Consider the following 18,814-nt stretch of genomic DNA (forward strand, 5'->3'; position numbering starts at 1 on the left):
GTTGTCTACAAAGAAAAAATTACTGGTAGTAGTTTGCTTCTGGGGTTTAGGCCAAATTTCCCCGATAGTGGAGCGAACATGCGGTCCTGTAGACGAGAAATAGTAAGAACGAAAAAAACAATCACTCTGCTGCGTAAGCAGCAATGAAAATAAATAAAATACACATTGTATTCTCATCGTCGTAGTTGCTAATAACAGAAAGTACAGAATGATAATTTGTCTACATGATAAAAGGACTGACCGTAAATACGACTTGCGCATAATACCACAGTAATTTCTTATTAACCAATTTAACTAACAAAAAAGGAGGGGCCAAACGCTATCGCTGATAATTGATTAAAATTGTATGAGGACATTACGTTAATTGGTAGTAAAGTATATCCAGAAAATAAATTAAAAAAATTGAAGCAAAACTGTTTTATTTATACATATATACATTACAATGAAAAGAACATCTCAATAAAGAAAGAATTTATTATAACTTTAATTTAGTAGTTAAATACTTCTATAATTAAAAAATAAACAGATATAAACCAGCAAGACAGTATCAATTGAGACTTACTAAGTAATCGATATAATACGAAAATAATATAACATTGTTGTTATTAAAGTAAACATTTTAAAAACAATTAAAAATTAAATAATATTAACTGAACATGATAGTAAAAAATAGAATATTTTAGCACATCGTGATTTTTGTTTATTACGTAGATCTTATAATTACAAAGTTTAAAAAATATTTTACAAATATATTTTACAACATATAATATGAGCTCATATTTTTATCTCCTGTACCTATACCGTTTGAAGTGGAACCACAGTTGGAATATATTATTATGAAACTGACATCTAAAACCTCTTTTATAAGAATATTCCCATTCTCTATTGACAATTTTGAAAGCGATATCTTCATAAGGCGGACCAGCACGAAATCGTAAAATAGCAAATTCCTTATTATCCGGGCAAGGAGTCTGTAAAATAAATAAATCAGAGAGGAAAGTTTCAAATTGTAAAAGTTCCTTATCGAAAAAAAATTATGGATTAGTTCTGTTACTTACAAGAAAATATTCTGGAGTACTATTCTTATCAATCAAATCTGGGTAAAATATGTTGAACTTATATCCCTGAACAATTTTTGGAGGTGGATTATCCATATCATAATGCGTCTGGTTATACTTATTCCATTCAAAACCGGTATGTACCCTATTGAAATACCTCGGCTTTCGAGGCCTGTATTTATCAGACCACAAGTAGATTTGATTATCCAATGCAGCCTCAACAGAAAACTGAGCTTCGTCGTCACCCATACCTTTTCTTGCCTCTTTTTGAAGCAATAATTCTTCTTTAGTAAGAACATTCTACAAGAAACAATAAAGGTAAATTATAAAAATTTGAATGTTAAAAATATGAGAGTTTGTATAGTAAAACTCATTCTGAAATTGTTAAATATACATATTAAGTTTATGGTTACCTCAACTTTCTTTCCAGAATTGAGTACCTGAATCCTGGCAAATTCCAAACGCTTCCAATCATCATCTTCTGCGACCACGATAGTTCCTGGTTCCAGTTCATCAGCAGTAACTAGTTTGGGACTATAACCGCCTGCATCGTACCTGGCAAAACATTCATCAAGAAGAGTTTGAGCATGATCTTCAGATCTACTAAAAATGAAAAGATATTCAATTAGTTAATTTCGTACTAAGTAAATAAGTATTTAAACAAGTGGCTCAACTTTCTAAACTTTATACATACATATCCTTTCCTTCGCTATCGTATTCTGTAGAACCTCGAGAGTTTTCATCACTTGGTCCTGGTTCTCGTTTGACTTCACGGATCGTTTCTGTACTAATTACAGCGACCGCCTGTTCAGCTTTCAACATTTCTAATTTTCTCTTCAAGTTGTCCTGATGACGATCCCTTAGTCGAGCCCTGGCCATGTGCGCTAAAAGAGAAACATTTATAGGTAATTATTACTTGCCTTAATAAATATTGTTACTTGTAGTACCTTTTAATTGGGAAAGTAAAGATTCCCAATACCCAACATCAATACCGTCAGTTTTACCACTTATCTTCTTCTCAATTTGTTTTTGTAATGCCTGCAGCTGTACTGCAGTTTTTCCTTTAAAGACTTCAGTAACATCTTTGGCAACAGCTTGATGTATACCTTCCCTCCTATTCAAACCCATATTAAAGTCATCTTGCTGTTCAAGTTTCCTTAATTTCTGCAATTCATCCTCAACTATTACCATTATATCATTCCAGTAGTCCATATTTTTTTCATGCTCCATTTCTTTATAGACTTTTATATCTTCAATTAAGTCTTCCAAGTCATTCATTTGTAAACCATTTAAGTAGGTATAGGGTTCATGCATTTCCACAGCATCTACCTCCTCCTCAGCACTTATATACTTTGCTAAGAGATCAATGGGTTTGGCTAAAAAAATCATTCAAAATGAAATATACATAGTTTATTATTTAATTAACAACATAGTTAACACTAACCTCTACCATCCTGAATTCTAATGTGGGATCTCAGCCTAGCTTGTTCCAAATGAAATTTGTCCTCCTGTCTCTGCCACTCTTCAAACTGAGCTGCCTCTTTGCTTCTTTGCAACATTTGCATCTCTTCTTCTCTCCTCTGTTTTTCCAATTCTCTTTCTAATCTTCTCTTTTTAACCTGTTTAAAATTTTAAATGGTAATAACTTTATTAATTAGAAATTCAACTTACTTTCTCAAGTTCCCTTTTATTTTCCTCTTGTTTTTGTCTATTTATGGCTTCCAATTCTTCATGACTGACGCCTTTCAAACCTTCCTTTGATAACTTTTTAGACCACACAAAAGTACTTAACAAATTAGCATCACCAAAAGGATTATCTGCATTAGTGTAATGCAAATATTCATTATCCCAACCCATACGTTCTTTCCTCCTTCTCTCTTTGGCTTCCTTTTTTAACAATCTTCTTATTCTATATATCGGGTTAAAAATGAATGATTAAATTACCAAAGATGTATATTTATTGTACCTTTTCTCCTCAGGTGTTTCCTTAAGCTTTAGTAGTTCCTTCTGTCTGTGACGTTCTTCCAAAGATTTTAATCTTTCAGCTTTAAGTTTTTCAAGGAGTTTTAAGGATTTATCTGAGCTAGCAGACGACGAAGATTTTTCTGAGCTTGTACTTGAATCACTATCATAATCACACTTTTTAGATGAGGTGGAAGGTTTTTTGTCAGAAGAACTTGACGAATCATCAGAACTTGGGCTAGATTTTCTTCTGTGCTTCCGTTTGCGAGAAGATGAGCGAGGCTTTTTTCTTTGTAATTTCTTTTTTGTATGAGAACGATCTCTACTATGAGATTTTTTAAATTTATGTAAAGAACTTGATCTCTCTCGACTCAAACTTTTATCCCTACAAGCATATTGTTAATACGAAAACAAAACTTGGGAGGATAATAAATAATACCTATTATCTTTAGGCATTATCTGTTAATATTTTTACAGCACTAAACAAATACTTTTTTAAAAAATATAAGATAACGTTCACAAAACATATAACCAAAACAATAGCTTACAATAATCTCAGGTTAGAATGGGTTAGAAAAGTATTTACACAGATTTTGACGTATAGTGTATAATATAACAACGCCTTAGCTTCCTTGTGTCTATAACACAGAAGCAGTAACAATTATTTTAAGTGTGAGGAATAATCAAATAATCCGCAACTCATTTAAAAATATCTACGTAGGCCAATTCAATTAAAATAATTATTGGTGTCACTTGACAATTTAATTTATATATTTATATTGAAGCGAATATTTATTATTTATAACAAGCTTTTAATTGGAAATGTTTGGAGGCGCATCATTAGAAAAACAATATTCTGTTATCAGCGCACTTAGTTTAAAAGTTCAAGAAGTAGATCTTATAGTAAAAGATCTTCAAAAAATAAAAGAGAAAGCACTTTCAGAATTAGAAAACAAAAAGGCGGAACTTGGTGCCGACGAGGTAGAGGATCTAATTCAACGGCAAAATGATATCGAAAGCCAATATACTAAAGTTGTTCAGGCAATTGATAAAGAACAGAAAGCAATTAAAAGTCATAAAGTTGACTATGATAAAGAGATTAAATCTATACAACAAATAGAAAGGTAAACAACTCTGCATAAAACTTTTTCGCGATATACTTCTAGCCATTAGTTCCTTTTTTATACATATAGTTGTAAATTTAAGGTGCATTTTTTAAAAGAATTGCAAGAAAACTACAATGCAACTGCTTCTTTTGTTTTTCGAAACGTTGAAAGGTGTAAAATTCTTATTTTTTGTATTTTCGAACGTTAATATTGAAAAATATTCATTTTATTTTATGAAAGTATAATTGTAGAGCTTTAATATTATAAGGAATCACACACTCACAACTTGTATCTTAACGTTTCAAAGGACATCCTCAAATCATGGAGCGGTAAAATGTTTTCCGATAAATTCAAATTTGAATACAAAGAAAACTATTAATTTACTTATTTTATTTAAAAAACTTCAATTTATGTAACATTAACAAAAATACATATTTTCTCAGGAACAAGGAATGTTAGAACTATAAAAAAAACTTTCTTCTAAACTCTTAGGAAATATTAAGATATTGCTACAACTACAAAAGAAACAACAAAACGAACGAATACATAAATGGTACATGAAATGATTTCTTTTCTGATTAATGTTTCTCAGAATCATTGTATAGTAATTTAACGCAGCAATCTGGTCTTTCGGCATAACTTTGGATTATGTCGTCAGTCCACGTTGATGCTTTTTGAAGTTTCTTCAACGTCTTCCTCTCAACTTCTAACAACGGCAAAGCGTCAAAATGTTCTTGAAGCTTTGTACTTTCCACATAATCCTTAATCCTCTCCAGAGTGTTTAAAGTAGGAATATTAACAGAAGGCAACGATCCAATAAGGCAAAGAAATTTATATGTTTGCGGCAAAGATGTGTGCCATTCGTTTTCCACAATAAGCTCCAAAAGACTGGTATAGCTTAAACCGTGAAACATCTCTTTAAAATAAATCATCGTCAGTTCTTCTTTTAACTTGTCCAGATCGAAAAATTTACCATATGTGTTTGATAAACACTTAAATGCATTAGTTTTTGATGTTATGTCTGTATTTTTAAAATTAATCAGTTCCAGAAATTCGGTGTTTCTATAGCTCGCTAATCTCACCTCTAGATGCAACACAATGGATTCTAAGAGAGTTTCATAAACAATTACATGTTTAGGTTTTGATTCTGAATCCTCAAAGTTTTCTCTTTTATTGCAACTTCCCCCACAGTCATCTGTGCTTTGCTCTTTGGCTAAATTTACATAGTGATTAATTATATCATCTGCCTTCATTCCAATAAGATCAGTAATACATAAGGAAATTTCTTTTATGCAGTTTTCTATGTCAAAGGGATTTTCTTGGAGTTTCTTCTCAACTTTTTCCATTTTCAAGAAGATATCGTTAAAAACATACAGTAAAAATATATATGAAAAATCTTCTAAGTTATGTTTAAGAAGGCACACTTGAAAATTGATACTGTCCCGTTCTTCAATAATCTTCACAAGTGTTTGGACAATTTTTTCTCTCTCTGTTATAATCATTCCAAATACTTCTGATGATGGTATCCAGTCAGCCTTAGAACTTGTGGGCATAACTTTGCCCAGAATCTGAGTAAGAATCTTTAGACTTTCTTGATGCTCATGAAAATACTGTGAAAGTTCTTTGAGCATCCCAAAGAACATAAAGGTGTAATTATCATATGCCTTTTGTGCAAGTAAATTCAAACTGAATGAAGCAGAGTGAGTCAAAATAGCTTTTGGAAGTCTTGTTTGTACAATGTCTTTAAGCTCATTCATTTCTGGAACATCTAATAGGGCCCCATCATAGCATTGTGCAATTACTTTATCTTCCATATTTAACTTTTCAAACAAACCAAACAATAATTTACTGAGATCAATGGGAGTTTTGTATAAATAAGTGTTAAACAGACCAATCAAATGCTCTTTTTCTTTCCCTTGCTCATTTACAAAACGAATTGCAATAGGATAATAAAAGCAATCACCATCTAACTTCACAACACCATTTATATGCCAAGAAAAGAAATATGCATTTGCTACTTCCTTCTTTATTTCATTTAGCACCCTATCCCTCATGCATTCTGCAAAAGCGATAATTGTTCTTCTGTTTAATTGGTTAAAAGGAGTCATGGTTTCCCAATGTGCCATTGATCGTACAGTATAACTCAAACTTGTTTCAAAAATATCTTTTAATGCCATTGTTTCCACAGAGGGGTTTTCAAATGAAGAAATGAAAACTGACTTAACAAAAAAACGTAGCGGAGATCCACCTCTAGCCACGATATTCAATAATTCTACCAACCTTCTTACAATACTACGGTTATTGCATATCAATGTGTTATCCTTGTGGACATCAACTGCATTAGCAGCATTTGGTGAAAGACTATCCGAACTATCTTCGTAGCTTAAATCATCACTTTCATTTTCGCTAGCTTCTGCAATTTCCACATCCATTTCATTATCACAGGGGGGTTCAGCTGGAGAATCGTTATTCGGTGGATGACTATCAGCAGAATCTGCCATGTCATCTTGCTTTGTTGGGAGTATTTCTTCATTCATGTTAATATTGTTAAATTATGCAGATTTAATGCTTTTTAAAACTTAATTTCACATTTAAACAATTTGAACGTTATCCGTTATACACACGAACGCGACCTCTGAAAGTGAAATACATTTAGCCATTGCCGAGTGTGGCTTAACTAGCCTACTACATTACACTTGAATTTTTAATATACTTACTCCATCAGTACATTTTTAATTTTAACTAGCTATGAAAAAATTATTATGTTAATCGTTTGAAGGTTTCTTGTCAAGTTTTTTTTTCTTAATAAATTGGGAATATTTGAAAAGAATACGGGAAGTCGCTTCGTGTATTATCTAATAACTATCTCATTAATGTAATCACAGGGAAATAGAAAAATTAAGAAAAAGTTTAAAAGAACTCATAATCACAATGAGCGAAAAGAAAAAATCAATAAGGGAAAGCCTTAAAATTATCGAAAATTTGGATAAACGACTTCGCGATATTGCTAAACGTATACTAGAAGAGAAAGGGATTATACTGGCGGAGTTAAGCGAAGATCAACGCAAAGAACGTGAAGCAGTACTTCGGCAACTTGAAGAAGAAAGAAAGGTAAACTTCATCGTCAATATTTTCGAGTTTTTATATACAATTTTACTTTAGGAACTATTGCGACAACGAGATGATTATATGGAAGGAGTCACATTAGATTTGGATCAAATTCAAATGGATAGGAGAGATTTACTTCGGGAATTAACAGCGGAAATCGAATATGAAACACTGAGCATCGACATGATGTTGCAAGCAGAATTACTGATGGGGAAAAAATGGGATGAAATGACCCTCGAGGAAAAGATTCGGGGTATCGAAAACAAATAATAATTATTATATTCATATTTACACACGTGAACATTATAACTAGATAATATCATAAAGCAAACAATTTTTTTTTTCAAAAACAAGTTATTTTATTGGTTTTAACTACATTTTTAGTGTATTTATTTATTTAAATTAAACAAGCAAAACTTATAATTAATAGAGTATCTAGAATTACTTATATGCAAGCAAATTAATTATCATATTTATATCTCATTCAAAGTACAAAAAGATTTACATTATTAATTTATCCAATACACTATTTAATTTTTAAAAATCCTAGTTAAAAGCTTAATTAAAATTAATTCTAAAAAAACATATTTTTAAAATTCAGTTACAAAATTTATTATTTTTGGTAGCACTATTACAACTTAGAGGATTACGCTTGACTCCTTCCGGAAGAATTCAAACTCTATCTGGACGATTCTTAACTTTGGCGGAAGTAGCGGCAATGTTTGAAGGGATCGACCTCGAAGCAATGTTGAAAGAACTTCTAGCTGAAGAAGAAAAGGAGCAAAAGAGCGAAGACATTTGCCCGATAGAGTCCAGCATTAAAACAGAATCAACTACGTCTTTAAAAGCATCCTCAGAGAGCAGTCACAGTTCCAGAGGTAATAAAAATACGAAATTTTTCCCGAAATGAAATGAAATTGAAAAACTATTGTAGAGTCCGTATTAGCGGGATTAACTTCTGAAGACGTACACTATTTAAAACAAACAGTGGGACGGCCACTGATAATGGCTATAGCTGAAATAACTGCAAAACAACCGAGTGATCCTATACATTACTTAGGAAATTGGCTTTTCAAGTATCGCTTAAACGAAGAAAATGATGTGATTCAACGAAAAGAACTCGAGGAATTAATAATGGAAAGGGAGAGGTTAATGAAAGAAAAATTGGTAAAAAACAATCATTATGTCTACTAACTTTATGAATATCTAATAAATCACTGTTTAGACAAAAATGTTTGAAGAAGAGGCAAGGGCTTGCATATTAGACGCAATAGTCAGGGCAGAAGAGAGAGCTATTCAAAATCAGATAGAAGCAGAACTGCGCAGAATCGCAATGGAAACGGCCATGCTTGAAGAGGAAGGGGAGGGATTGTACGACGAGGCTAGAGATGTTCTTGGTGTTTATAACGGACCTCCAGCTGGCCAATCACTTTTGTAGAGTAATCAAATTATCAAACGTGTGGTGCAGGATTCATTTTATTTTAAGTTTTTTTAATAAAGTTTTTTTAATTCATAAGTTTGTTACAGAAAATATTACTTTAATATTAGATGTACACAGCGACAATAATAATAAAAACCCTATTTTAAATGTGATAGGTACCCAAAATCACGTTAAAAAACGCAGGTAAAAAAACATGGCACTTCTTAAATAAGGTAAACCAAAAGCAAGGAATAGATGTAGACTGATGTAATATGTAACAGGCTGATATAAAAATATATAAAAATGCATTAAAAAACTAAATCAGAGGTGCACAATATAATAATTAATAGATAATTAATTCAAAGGGCAATAAAAAAAAACGAAATTCGAAAAAATAAAGCAAAGAAGTGAAGTAAATAAAAATATTCTTTATGTCATTTTGAAAGTTAAATTACATAATCGAATATCAGTCAACTGTTACAAAAATGGTAAGTTTTTCTTTGTTATTTGAAGCTAAATATTAAACGGAAATTATAATAGTGGTAAATTAATTTCTTTTACACATATATAAGAGCCGGCAACAGCAAAGCCCATCGAAATATAGCAAACTGAAAGTCAAGAAATGCACGGAAAACGATTCGTTAAGAGAACTTTTTATCAATAAATATTTACAAGATCAGCCTGCTGAAGATGAAACTACACAAGTCGTAGAAGAAGATGTTAAAGAATTGGTTATAACCTTAACTATACAAGTTGTGGACATGCATATAAAATTTGAGAGAGAAATTAAAACAATAGAAAGAAAAATAGGCCGAGCGTGGAGAGCACCAGAAACGGCAACTTGTGCCATTGAAGCCCTAGCAAAAAAAATAATCACCAAGAAAACTAATTACGCGTCAATCTTAACCAGCATGCACATTTTAAGAAAAGTAATTGAAATTTTAACTAAATCCTACAATTGCAATGTTACTTAAACTTTTTGAAGCACTGCAATGTGGTATTACTTAAATACATAGTCGATAACATTGTTTAAATAAATAGGTGCATAATTATAATTATATACAAATATAATAATTAAATAAATGCAAAAACAGAAATATAACTTAACGCGAGTATGTACATCGATACCAATCTTTCTTTTCATAAATAAACAATCTTAAAAATTAGAAATATAGAGACAAGTATTTGGAACCGATACCCGAAAAAGATGAAAAAATCCAAGAATTGTCAGCAATATTTCAAGTGATGAAAGACACGATGGCGCTCCAGAAAACACTGGATTCGTGCATAAAGGATTTCAACGAGATGGAACGGAAAATGTGTTGGTTGAACAAAATTCTCAACATGGATAAAACGGAGGTGTTATTAGGCAGAAATATCGACGATTTCGATTATTATGAAATATGCGGAGGTATACCCCAGTTAACGGGAAAAATTCGTAATCTTTTAAAAGTAAAAAATGTATATTCTTTTTTTAAAAAACATTAGAAAAAAAATCTACTATTCCGACAAAAGAGGATGAATTAAAACCTGAATCAGAAAGATCGACAATTTCTTTAAAATCAAAAGAAACAATTGAAATCGAAGAATACGAAGAAATATGCGAAGAAATAAGTGAACAAATAAGCTCAGAGGAAGGTAAGCAAGTTTAGTATAGAAAAAAAGTCCACTTAACAACCAAAGTCTCATTTACAGTAAAAATAGGTAATATTATTTAAATACTTTTTCAGAAATTTCTGACATCCCAAAAACCACAGAAGAAGTTTATTACTTGAAGGAGATTTTCGGCAAGCCCCTAACCATGGCTTTAACGGAAATCATGATCAGGCAACCGAGAGATCCCGTTCAGTATTTAGCACACTGGCTGATGAAATACCGCTACAACAGGTTCTGCAGCGGAATTGTAGATGAAAACCAGGTCGATCTAATAATGTTAGAAAGAGAAGCAGATATGAGAGCTAAATTGGTACATGCCAAGATAAAAATCTTATACGTGTATTAGCAGATGACTTCCTATAATTCACATTAATTAAAAATTAAATTACTTATTACTTACTGTTCATTTAAGCTCCGTCTATTAGAAGATGAAGCCCGCACAGCCATATACGCAGCAATAGAGAAGGCCGAAGAAATTGGTAGTGAAAACGTGAGACAACGTCTTGCTCAACAACTAGAGATGGAAAGGACCGACGAAGCTCAACGAGCCCTTCTTAAAGAGCTGATGAGAATTCAAGGAGAACAAATGAACCTGGAACAATAGAACGGTTGCTACTTATTTTTTAATTTCTACTTTAAAAATGATTAATTAACATACAAAATTTAATGTGATTTAGTGGTTGAAAATTATAATTTATTACGATGTATAAAAAGAACTTACCCTAAATTCGTGGGCATTTTTACGCTCCGAAGGAAGCAATTCTTCATCATCGGTTCCTATGACAAAATTTAAAACATTTTTAAAGATCCCAACAACAATTTTAATGACTAATTACTAATATACAAAGTTTAAAAAAATAGCCGTTCAGGGAAAAAGGGTAATAATTAGATTTATGTGTGACATAATACAATTACATATTATGCTGCGCACCTAACGATTTCTCAAAAAACAAGAACGAGGACTTGCGACAATAATTCGTAGTCACGTTGAACAGAGTTCGCAAAATATAGTTTTCTCAAGCGCCATTTCGCAGTACACAAGAAAGGCAACATTGCGCCTCGTTTTAGACGCACTCAAATTCCAAAAATTTGCCGCATTTATTTTTAATCACCTACCTCTTACTTAACAACTGCAGAACCTTAACAAACTAAATTATGATAAAAAATGTGAAGGCGCTTACCCTAATTAATAACAGAGCAATCATCCGTCAACGTTCTAGTCCCATCATTGTCTTCATTTTTAATCGCAAAAACCGAGGACGATCTTGGAATGGAATTAGGGCGCTTTTTAAAGCAACTAACCTTCAACGTCTTCTTTCATTGCAATCCAATAAGCATTTTGTAATCAAAAATCTTGCGATCACAGCTTATTATATTTTAGTAAGCAATAATTCTTCTAGTTTGCTGCGCGAGAACATTAACATTACAGAATAAACACACATAAGAAGGCGCTATTTACTGGTCCAAAAACAATAAAGTACTTAATATAAATTCGCATAAGTAAATAAAGAATCTGCCTTACAGTGAAGAGTATCGCTCACCATTATACCTTATGCTGTTTTTGAAAAAGTCAAAACAATTTTACTGTTTGTTGGACGTTTTCAAAACATTTATTAAAAACATGAAACTTTTATAATTCTTAACTCAATTATCAGTTTGTTAACTTTAAATAGAGAAAAGCAAAAGGCTTTTAATAAGCAATTTACGCATCCAACTTACAAACTAATTTCAAAAATCAGTCAAATGTAGAAAGTACCTCTTTATTGTGATTAAATGTCGGTACACGATAAAATGTTGCTATTCATTAATTCTACAGGAAAATGAACAAAATCTATTATAGTCATATACACTTAACACAAGAAAAAAATAAAAATAAGAAGAATGACAACGCGTTATATGTATTGTTTACCTACTTGTGAATTACGCTGTACGTGGAGAAAACGATGAAAATAATAATAAGAAAAACACACCAAATGGGTAGTTTGCGCCAAGTTTGAAGAGAAAGAAATTGAATTTTTCAGGCGCACAAACACGCTGTAGGTATTTAGTGATATTAAACGGAAAAGACAACTGTACCAATGTTACAAGAAGCCTTGCGAAACGAAATGAAATGAAGAGGGCGCCTGGAGTACACTAGTATTTCATTTTTTTTGCGCGTACGTCACCGTTTAATATCTGCGCCCTGGACCGCTTGGGGGACCGCCGCCGCCGGTAGTTGGGTAACTACAAATAAAAAAGGATTGTGTAGTATTTGGACAACCGCGACACACACACGAGCAATGGTTTATTAACTGTTTAGGGGATGGTTCAAATTCAAACAATAAAATACCTTTTTCTTTATGTAAATTCAACGTGAAACGATCTTCAATCTTTCCCTATTCCTTTTACATTTACCTTTTACCCTATAACAAACATGAAGTTTCTCAGTCACAAATACCTTTAGACATGAACTAATGATACCAAACAGTTCAGGGCCTATAAAAGAAATTTGATGCAACGAATATCTGGATAGATTTAAAATTAAATTTACACATAATCTGTATACTAAGCATGATTAGTTCTTCTAGAATCTATATAGTTCCAAATGTCCTAGTAGAGCACCTTACGTTATTGAATGAACTAAATTTTCTAAAATAGACGGTATATTTCTAACACTCTTCTTCATTTTAAGTTACGCATCAAATTCTTCAATGTTCATTTAACCCTTAATATTACAAGGAAATGAAATGCGCATTCTTATACCATATACAGTACAACACATTCCAGAATCCGTTTCTACAACCTGATTAAACAACACATATGAGGTACCAAAGGATTCACTTTAATATTAAGTGGAATTCCTTAACGCAATAAAATTTTTATTTTGATGTAAATCCAACACCGTCAGTGTTTGTCGTAGCTTCACTATAGGTACATTTAGACGCAAGTATTTTCTTATTTCTATAGCTCTATTAAATTTGAACCACCCCCTTATCCAACGCCTTACTTCAGACACATGGACGCCACCAGTATTTTTCTTTTGAAACTTTGTTGATTCAATAGTTACATATTAAACAATTCTGTATAACCATAAATTGCAGACTTTTTATGAAAAGACGGTTTATATAAATTTTCAACTGTAAGCTCAATTTCTGGGAAAAAATTTAGATGAATAAGTTCATATGTTTATTCAAACTAAATAAACAATTACATTCAAAACGTCCAAAATTATAAACATGTAAAAAAAAGAAAAATCTTCAAAAAAATGGAAAAACATATTTACCTTTAATAAAAAATGGATAAAAGAATTTGTCTACTAACCTTACCTTCTTTGGGCGGGGAGTGGATAAGCGGTTTCATAATTGCCTGATCTTGTATAACCATCTCCATAGCCTGCTGAACCTCCTCCGGCCCCGTAGCCCCCTGGTGACGCTACACCAAAACCACCCGCCGGCCCTCCATATCCTACTTGTCCTGTAGGAGCTACTGGCTTAGCTTCTCCATAGCCACCTCCCATTGGTGATCTATTATCACCATAACCTCCAGCAACTGGTGCGGGACCGCCGCCATAACCACCACCTCCATAACCACCTGCTGGCCCTGGAGCAACTTGTCCATAGCCTGCAGCTGGAGGAGCATTATAACCACCGTTATTACCATAGCCTCCACCAGGCCCACCATATCCTCCTCGATCTCCATAGCCCCCCGATGGACCACTATGATTGTTTTATTGTTAGCATTTAAGAAACTGATAATATATTAACTTACCTAGACTTTGCATCTCTTCTACTGAACATTTCATTTGAAGATCCTCTGTCATAACCACCTCCACCTCTAGGTCCTTGTTGGTCTAAAAGAGGTCTCCTGTCTCCCATTGGTCCTCTATCATCATAGTTGCCATCATAACCGCCTGGACCACCTATAGTATAAACAGTTGATTTCAAGAAGATTACCTCAAGATAGATATGTATTAGTAACATACCATATCCATTAGGTGGGGGTCCTCCATACGATCTGTTGTAACCTCTGCGATCATCAAAAGGTGGGCGACCGTCACCACCTCCCCTATAATCAGATCCATATCCACCCCTTGAAGGCATTCCTCCATACCTGTCATCGTATGGTGGATAATCTCTATTATATCCACCACCCCCATTCCTTTGTGGTCCCCTTCCATAACCGTCACGAGAATAAGGACCGCCACGATCTCTGCCACCTCTCATGGGACCCCCACCGTCACGACCCCGATTTCTTGGGGGTTTAACCCTACCCTTTTCAACCGATATTCTGGCGCCAAGTAAAGAAGTATTATCCAATTCTTGTATTGCCTTAATTGCGAGTTCTCTATCCTCTAAATGGAGGAAACCGCAGTTATTGGCGATATCGCACTCTACAATTTTACCATAGGGGGCAAAAAGACGCCGTAAATCATCAGTAGTCGCAGCCGCGGGTAAACGACCAACGAAAACTTTCGTTGTATTAGCACTACGTCGACTCTAAATATATTCGGTTAATAAAAATAAAATTTGTATTCCAACGAAACTCACCATTTTTTATTTCAGGTAATCAAAGTGTTTAACACAAGAAAATTGAAGATTTTCTTATCAATGGCGACAACCACACACCAAACAAATACCACGCCACAACGAAGTTGCTGCAAGTGAAAATAACGGGAAACACTAATTGATGTGAAGTTAGCACAAATTCCATTTGTGGCCCGTCACATTTACTATAGAAATGCACAAAGTCCTAAAATAGATACAGTAACGGTAAAAAATTGTGATTTCTTGAACAAGAACAAACAAAAGTACAAGACAAATTTTATTCAAATGTAAGTATATTTGACAACAGGTTTAATTATAAAACTGCAATATTAATTTAACTAAAAATAATATAAAAATATATATTATGTTATTAAGGGGCTGTACAAGTATTACCTAACAAGGTTAAGAGAGGAGGGGGTCTTGTAAAACATTACATTATATGTTGTTACTTAACATTACGCTAAAATTTTTGGTAAAAATGGTCACAAGGGTGTTACGTATCTTTGAGAGAGGGGGTGAAGCAAATAATAACGAAGCTCTATAAAGGGGGAGAGTATTACTTAAACGGCCCCTAAAGAAGTAGATTTAGCATACCATGCTCTTATTTTTTGAAAAATACTAAACTATTACGAAATCTAATGGGACTGCTGCTACACTTTTGGCACATTTGCGACAAATAATAAACAACGACAATTAGAATTTGTCCACGTCTAGCATGTAATAAGTATATTTTTTTATACATCCATGACTAGGTCAAAATAACGCCTCTTCACACTTCAAAACAGTCATACCTTTTTTCGTCACTTGCTTCAGTCTATTTCAGTACTAAAACTGCTAAATGAATGTCACACAGACGCTCTTTTTACTTTTGTATTAGATGCGAGAATGGTATGTGAAGGATGGTAACTCATATCAAGAAGCAGTTCTTGATTATCGGCATGGTTTAAGCCTAAACAGTTACAAGAACATACAGACATTTGGTCAACATCATAATCACCCATCAAAGCTTGACCAGCTAAGACTTTACCATTGACATTCATCATTTCTCCATCAAGAGTCAAAAGTTGGTGAGAGGAAGACTGTAGCTCCGTTTCGTCTCGACGTATATCTTCGGTTGCGTTCCTAAAGAAAAAAAAAACAAAATGAGCAAATAGTCATTTTTATAAATAAAAAATGAATATCGCTTACATTGTCATAAATCGAAGCACTAGTAAATTAATGCTAGCGGCCACAACCGCCAATCCAAAGAGGATAAACACTAAACTTAAAGCGACGTATCCTGGCTTGTTCTGGAGAGCGTTGTCATTCTAAAACAGACCCAGAATGTTAGCACGGGAACCTAAATTTTCACAGCAATAATTTAGTACTTGAAGGGCCACATAATCCCCGAATCCAATGGTGGTCATAGTGACAAAACAGTAGTAAAAGCTATCGAAATAAGTCCATCCCTCGTATTTGGAAAATACAGCTGCACCAGTTGTTATTATAATTGATGACAAAAGTGCCGCAGCAAACATCAAATTCATTTCGGTTGCTTCTACATATTTGCAACGTAGAAATCGTTTCAAATGTTTGATGAGTACAGAAGCGATTTTATTTAATCGTTCACCAATACTTTGAAACATAACCAAACCCAGGGGAATTCCCACCTAATTGTGAAAGAAAAAATATTTAAAAAGGAAATATACATATACAGATTCAAAATCCAGCAAACCATGGCATATCCCATGCAGAAAGCTTTTCCTCCAGCGGTCACTGGTGTAGAATGACCATAGCCGATTACTGCTAGTACAACTGTTGCAAAATATAAAGCTCCAGCAAATTTCCATTGGGGCCCAGCTTTGTGCGGTTTGTATTCAATTATAACAAGTTCTATCATTCGGTAATCATCTTCGCTAATATTGTATTTGTTTTTCAAAGCGTTTGTGGCATCTACGTAACAATAATTATGTTACAATAATACCCCAATTTATGCACATTTATGCAAAAATACTTACCCTTTAACATTACATCTCTTCTTAATTCTTCGTCTGATTCTAAAGCATCAAAAACTGCAGCACCAATTAGCAAATACGTAAAAGTGCAAACAACCAAAGATAATGTTCGTACGTTTTGCCTTTTCATAATAATTTCTTTTCGAAAACCGTAAATAAATAAACGTTAGCAGAATATCGATTTATATTTCGGCGCCGTAAACGTCGCGACGCTAACTTAAATAGTACAGTCAGAACCGAAAAAATTGTTTGTTAGTTCTGCCTTTTCTACTAATATTTTAAGTTAGTAGTTATTCGTTTTTATTAGATACAATTCATAAAAATAGAAAACTTTATTTAAATCACTATTTGTAATTAATTATACAGTTGATATATTTCGTAAAATATTTTTTTTTGCTTTTGAATAATGGTGATAAACTTTTTCTATGATTTTTATAAGTGTTTCATTAATAAGCGCCCTCTCCATGACGTTTGATCAGTTTCCCTCTCTTATCTATGATACGTTTTTTAAAATCATTTTTAGCTATCTATGTTTTTAACCTAAACTTTTGAGGCTACAGTAGTTAAAAAATAATTTAATTTTCATGTTATATTACTTTCATATCTTTTTCTGTATTAATTTATAATGAATTATTCAGTGGGAAGTATAGCTGATTTGATATCTGGAAAAAATACTCCAAACAAACCAAAATTTGTAGAGAAGGTTATCATTCAACCAAATGATCAATCCAAAAAGTCTCAATCTGATGTGGAATATGAAGATTACAGCAATAAAAACCGCATAAATAGTAAATCTTCAAATATAAAAGGCCGAAAAGAAGTAGCAAAGAACAGAAATAAATTAACTACTTATGAAGAGAGTAAGAATGGACCAGTGTCTATTCAAAGAAGCCCTGAGAAAGGAACTTTTCCAAAACACAAACAGATTGACAAGCCACTGAAGAAAGAACGTGATGAAGAACAAGAAAATAAAACAATATTTGTAGGAAATGTCCCTGTAGGAGCAAATAAATTAAAACTAAAAAAATTGTTTGGGAAATTTGGTAATATAGAATGTATTCGATTAAGATGTGCAGCTCCTGATGATCCCAATGTTTCAAAGAAACTAGCAGTTATAAAGAAAAGATTTCACCCTGATAGAAAAAGTTTACATTGCTTTATAAGGTAACTTAAGACCTAAATAACTTCTAAACTTAATGTCTACTTAAAAGTGCCTCCTTTTAGATTTCAGAATAGAGAAGAAGCATGTAAAGCATTAGAAATGAATGGTTTCGAGTATAAAAGCCACCATTTAAGAATTAATATGGCTCAAAATGAAGAAAAACCAGATGAAAATAAAGCACTTTTTATTGGAAATATACCATTTGGTAACTTCTTATTTTTGCATTTTTGATTATTAACTTAAATAAATAATAATTTAAGATGCTGAAGAAGAAGATTTATGGACAATATTTGAAACTGTGGGTGCAATTTCTTCAGTGAGACTTGTAAGAGATTCAAAAACTTCCATGGGAAAAGGTTTTGGTTATGTTAACTTTCAGTCCTCAGATTCTGTTGAACTTGCTTTAGAAAGAAATGATTTTCAACTAAAAAATAGACTCTTAAGAATATGCAGATGCAGTAATTCAGCTGGCAAAAAGTCAAAGGTACTTTATTATTTATATCTGCAGAGGTAAAAGTGATTACTAATTTACAGGGAAAGAAATTACATTTAAAAAAACAGAACTTAATAACTAAAACTAATGAAATTAATTATCAGAATATAATAACTAAAAAAAACAGATAACACTTTTACTAATTTATAAATTTTGATTAGAAAATAAGCATACATTACTTTTATCTTTTTTTAAAATAAAATCTAGGTACCCCACCAGAATAATTTTAAACAGTTCTTTTAATTTGTACATTTATTTTTATGAAAGACTAACTTCCATATTGAATATTTTAGAATAAAAGAGGAAGAAAAAATCAGAGTAATTTTAAAAGA

At 32.6% G+C, this 18,814-nt stretch overlaps 6 protein-coding genes across 11 annotated transcripts; 3 read left to right on the top strand and 3 right to left on the bottom strand.

Moving 5' to 3' along the window:
* Nucleotides 1-686: 686 nt before the first annotated feature.
* Nucleotides 687-3,599, bottom strand: LOC108742743 (cactin). 2 transcript variants are annotated; one of them, XM_025979404.1, is made up of 9 exons: nt 3,460-3,597; nt 3,025-3,405; nt 2,730-2,967; nt 2,503-2,677; nt 2,006-2,434; nt 1,753-1,942; nt 1,472-1,661; nt 1,059-1,358; nt 687-971 (listed from the first exon to the last, which is right to left on the bottom strand). In XM_025979404.1, the coding sequence occupies exons 1-9, from the start codon at nt 3,474-3,476 to the stop codon at nt 783-785; spliced, it is 2,109 nt and encodes a 702-aa protein (XP_025835189.1). In that variant the 5' UTR covers nt 3,477-3,597; the 3' UTR covers nt 687-782. The 2 variants fall into 2 exon arrangements, with proteins under 2 accessions (XP_025835189.1, XP_025835190.1); XM_025979405.1 differs by having other exon boundaries at nt 783-971; nt 1,472-1,658; nt 3,460-3,599.
* A 171-nt stretch (nt 3,600-3,770) lies between these two features.
* LOC108742748 (GRIP and coiled-coil domain-containing protein 2-like) lies at nt 3,771-8,747 on the top strand. 2 transcript variants are annotated; one of them, XM_018478057.1, is made up of 6 exons: nt 3,771-4,144; nt 7,012-7,237; nt 7,289-7,487; nt 7,861-8,112; nt 8,169-8,401; nt 8,460-8,747. In XM_018478057.1, exons 1-6 carry the CDS (start codon nt 3,843-3,845, stop codon nt 8,670-8,672), a joined length of 1,425 nt encoding a protein of 474 aa, XP_018333559.1. In that variant the 5' UTR covers nt 3,771-3,842; the 3' UTR covers nt 8,673-8,747. The 2 variants fall into 2 exon arrangements, with proteins under 2 accessions (XP_018333559.1, XP_018333560.1); XM_018478058.1 differs by lacking the exon at nt 3,771-4,144 and having other exon boundaries at nt 6,896-7,237.
* Nucleotides 8,748-9,009: 262 nt separating this feature from the next.
* Nucleotides 9,010-10,914, top strand: LOC108742744. Its single transcript, XM_018478053.2, has 6 exons — nt 9,010-9,142; nt 9,227-9,583; nt 9,822-10,065; nt 10,143-10,292; nt 10,385-10,620; nt 10,723-10,914. Exons 1-6 carry the CDS (start codon nt 9,140-9,142, stop codon nt 10,912-10,914), a joined length of 1,182 nt encoding a protein of 393 aa, XP_018333555.1. The 5' UTR covers nt 9,010-9,139.
* On the bottom strand, nt 10,486-14,946 carry LOC108742750 (glycine-rich cell wall structural protein 1.0). 4 transcript variants are annotated; one of them, XR_001938712.2, is made up of 7 exons: nt 14,837-14,945; nt 14,272-14,785; nt 14,058-14,208; nt 13,616-14,005; nt 11,032-11,087; nt 10,711-10,902; nt 10,486-10,578 (listed from the first exon to the last, which is right to left on the bottom strand). XR_001938712.2 is itself a non-coding variant. In XM_018478059.2 (5 exons), the coding sequence occupies exons 1-5, from the start codon at nt 14,837-14,839 to the stop codon at nt 12,479-12,481; spliced, it is 1,113 nt and encodes a 370-aa protein (XP_018333561.1). In that variant the 5' UTR covers nt 14,840-14,946; the 3' UTR covers nt 12,050-12,478. The 4 variants fall into 4 exon arrangements, 2 of the variants coding, with proteins under 2 accessions (XP_018333561.1, XP_018333562.1); XR_001938713.2 differs by having other exon boundaries at nt 13,611-14,005; XM_018478059.2 differs by lacking the exons at nt 10,486-10,578; nt 10,711-10,902; nt 11,032-11,087 and adding an exon at nt 12,050-12,533 and having other exon boundaries at nt 14,837-14,946.
* Nucleotides 14,947-15,213: 267 nt separating this feature from the next.
* On the bottom strand, nt 15,214-17,051 carry LOC108742751 (two pore potassium channel protein sup-9). The gene is made up of 5 exons (XM_018478062.1): nt 16,831-17,051; nt 16,548-16,765; nt 16,201-16,482; nt 16,022-16,140; nt 15,214-15,955 (listed from the first exon to the last, which is right to left on the bottom strand). Exons 1-5 carry the CDS (start codon nt 16,955-16,957, stop codon nt 15,679-15,681), a joined length of 1,023 nt encoding a protein of 340 aa, XP_018333564.1. The 5' UTR covers nt 16,958-17,051; the 3' UTR covers nt 15,214-15,678.
* Nucleotides 17,052-17,334: 283 nt separating this feature from the next.
* LOC108742745 (RNA-binding protein 34) lies at nt 17,335-18,808 on the top strand (the record flags this gene model as incomplete). The annotated part of the gene is made up of 4 exons (XM_025979406.1): nt 17,335-17,991; nt 18,052-18,194; nt 18,250-18,473; nt 18,776-18,808. Coding segments are annotated over exons 1-4 (939 nt in total), but the record flags the coding sequence as incomplete, so codon positions are not given.
* Nucleotides 18,809-18,814: the final 6 nt, after the last annotated feature.

This window comes from Agrilus planipennis, unplaced genomic scaffold (assembly GCF_000699045.2).
Source record: "Agrilus planipennis isolate EAB-ADULT unplaced genomic scaffold, Apla_2.0 scaffold361, whole genome shotgun sequence".
Classification (NCBI taxonomy): domain Eukaryota; kingdom Metazoa; phylum Arthropoda; class Insecta; order Coleoptera; family Buprestidae; genus Agrilus; species Agrilus planipennis.

Coding starts and splice junctions, on each gene's coding strand:
- LOC108742751 (XM_018478062.1), bottom strand. CDS start 16,957: ATGAAAAGGCAAAACGTACGAACATTATCTTTGGTTGTTTGCACTTTT. Junction 16,141..16,200: donor GGGATTATGTGGCCCTTCAA/GTACTAAATTAT, acceptor GGTCTGTTTTAG/AATGACAACGCTCTCCAGAA. Junction 15,956..16,021: donor GTGCTTCGATTTATGACAAT/GTAAGCGATATT, acceptor TTTTTTCTTTAG/GAACGCAACCGAAGATATAC.
- LOC108742750 (XM_018478059.2), bottom strand. Junction 14,209..14,271: donor ACCCCCACCTAATGGATATG/GTATGTTACTAA, acceptor TTTATACTATAG/GTGGTCCAGGCGGTTATGAT. Junction 12,534..13,615: donor CCACTCCCCGCCCAAAGAAG/GTAAGGTTAGTA, acceptor TTTTATTTGTAG/TTACCCAACTACCGGCGGCG.
- LOC108742743 (XM_025979404.1), bottom strand. Junction 2,435..2,502: donor TAGAATTCAGGATGGTAGAG/GTTAGTGTTAAC, acceptor TGATTTTTTTAG/CCAAACCCATTGATCTCTTA. Junction 972..1,058: donor GTACTCCAGAATATTTTCTT/GTAAGTAACAGA, acceptor TTTATTTTACAG/ACTCCTTGCCCGGATAATAA.
- LOC108742748 (XM_018478057.1), top strand. CDS start 3,843: ATGTTTGGAGGCGCATCATTAGAAAAACAATATTCTGTTATCAGCGCA. Junction 4,145..7,011: donor TCTATACAACAAATAGAAAG/GTAAACAACTCT, acceptor ATGTAATCACAG/GGAAATAGAAAAATTAAGAA. Junction 8,113..8,168: donor GAGCAGTCACAGTTCCAGAG/GTAATAAAAATA, acceptor AAACTATTGTAG/AGTCCGTATTAGCGGGATTA.
- LOC108742744 (XM_018478053.2), top strand. Junction 9,584..9,821: donor GCATGCACATTTTAAGAAAA/GTAATTGAAATT, acceptor CTTAAAAATTAG/AAATATAGAGACAAGTATTT. Junction 10,621..10,722: donor CAGATATGAGAGCTAAATTG/GTACATGCCAAG, acceptor TGTTCATTTAAG/CTCCGTCTATTAGAAGATGA.